The sequence below is a fragment of the Etheostoma spectabile genome, chromosome 17 (genome assembly GCF_008692095.1).
Source record: "Etheostoma spectabile isolate EspeVRDwgs_2016 chromosome 17, UIUC_Espe_1.0, whole genome shotgun sequence".
NCBI classification, from domain to species: Eukaryota; Metazoa; Chordata; class Actinopteri; order Perciformes; family Percidae; genus Etheostoma; species Etheostoma spectabile.
In genome coordinates this window covers 5163972-5165699 of record NC_045749.1, presented here as the reverse complement: position 1 = coordinate 5165699, position 1728 = coordinate 5163972, and the positions used below count along the sequence as shown (strand labels likewise).

The 1728-nt window shown below is 37.6% G+C and overlaps 1 protein-coding gene across 10 annotated transcripts in view; it reads left to right on the top strand.

The window, feature by feature from the left end:
• LOC116704848 (mitogen-activated protein kinase kinase kinase kinase 3) overlaps window positions 1–1728 on the top strand; it is a 47499-nt gene that overhangs the window by 40921 nt on the left and 4850 nt on the right. For 8 of the 10 annotated variants that reach the window (XM_032540508.1, XM_032540512.1, XM_032540506.1 and 5 more), the window contains 6 exons: window positions 40–81; window positions 429–513; window positions 660–739; window positions 987–1047; window positions 1213–1330; window positions 1529–1587. In XM_032540508.1, coding sequence (XP_032396399.1) covers window positions 40–81; window positions 429–513; window positions 660–739; window positions 987–1047; window positions 1213–1330; window positions 1529–1587 — 445 coding nt within the window. The remainder of the gene's footprint in view (window positions 1–39; window positions 82–428; window positions 514–659; window positions 740–986; window positions 1048–1212; window positions 1331–1528; window positions 1588–1728) is intronic. The other 2 variants (XM_032540504.1, XM_032540510.1) reach the window with 1 other exon arrangement.

Below are 1728 nucleotides of genomic sequence, written 5' to 3'. Positions count from 1 at the left end.
GTCTGTCTGTCTGTCTGTCTGTCTGTCTGTCTGTCCTAGAAGCCAATCAGTAATGGTCTCCCCCCTACACCCAAAGTCCATGTAAGTAACAGTCTTTTTTAGAAAACGTCATTATACGTGCTATTGTCCAGTAAAACAGAATCTTTGAAATGACAAAGTCAAAATTTCAAGAATATAAAATATTTAATTGCATACCTCATATCTTTTTTTTGCATTACATTGTATTTTCAGTTGGTTCAATCTATAGCTGCTGCTCCTTTATTTAAACCAAACTATTTACGAATAGAAAAAAAAATAGTAAAGTCAGTATCTAGCTCAATGAGGTTTTCTTTTCTCTGAGCAGAACATCACTCAAAGGAAGAAAAAAACGCAACACATTCGAGCATCATAATCTGGAGAGTTTAGCATTTGTCTCCTTCCATTCGCAGATGGGTGCGTGTTTCTCCAAGGTGTTCAACGGCTGTCCTTTGAAGATCCACTGCGCCACCTCCTGGATCAATCCCGACACCAGAGGTAACCAATAGGAAACCTGATACAGTGTTGAACATGTAATTTACAGGGTGATGACTAGGTCCTGAATCAAACCAGTCTGACTAGTGAAGGAGCTTCTCTGTGTTGTCTAATGTGAGCTAAGATCTTTGTTTCTGTGTGTGTTTCAGACCAGTATTTGATATTCGGAGCGGAGGAGGGAATCTACACATTAAACCTTAATGAACTACATGAGACCTCCATGGAACAGGTGAGATTAGAAATCACACATTTCATGATGAAAGGAATATACATCAGGAAAAACATGGTTTTCACTTTTTAACATTTTTTTATATGCAAGAAATTCCTAAATAATAGTGCTTTCCAGTGATAGTAATATCTGGTCCGATGTGTTTGTTTTTTCAAACAGAAACCGCGATTATTAAAAAAAGGTTCTTTGATCATTGAAACTGTCTTTATTCATCTTAATTCTCACTCTAACTTGTTTCTGTCTGCAGCTCTTTCCTCGGCGGTGCACTTGGCTATATGTCATGAACAATTGTCTCCTTTCCATATCTGGTGAGCTACAACACCTCTGTGTGATGGAAGTTGACTATATGAATAGTATTATTAATACTACACCCTTTGTGGATCCTGTATCTAAAGTCAACTTAATTCATTCATTACTTTTAGTTTCTTCTTTTCTGTTCTTATTCTGTCCTATTCTGTTTTATTCCATTCCAGGAAAAGCCTCACAGCTGTACTCCCATAGTCTGAGCGGTATGTTCGAACAGGCCAGACAGTTACAGAAATTACCGGTAGCCATTCCCACACACAAGCTGCCTGATAAGATGATTCCCAGGTAACTGTCAAATGTATTGGTTACTTTTTTCATTAACTGAATTGTAATCCTCTACTCCTCTTTTATGTATCTGTCTTTAGTCGTAGAAGAGTTAAATAACTCCCAATGAAAACGGAACATTAATGTCACTTTGAATCATCTCAGCACAAGAAACGCCTTTTTTGAGTGACTCTGATTTCTTTCTTTGTCTGTTTATAGGAAGTTTGCGGTGTCCAATAAAATTCCAGACACTAAAGGGTGCCAAAAGTGCTGCGTAGGTGAGTTTTAGTGAAGAAGGAGTTATTTTATTTATTTTTCATGGCTCAGAAGCACTGCAAGGTCCATACTAAATTTGTTGAAATCTGGCCATTAAAGGTCCCATGAAATAAAAATGTGAGGTCATAAGGGGCAAGGTTACC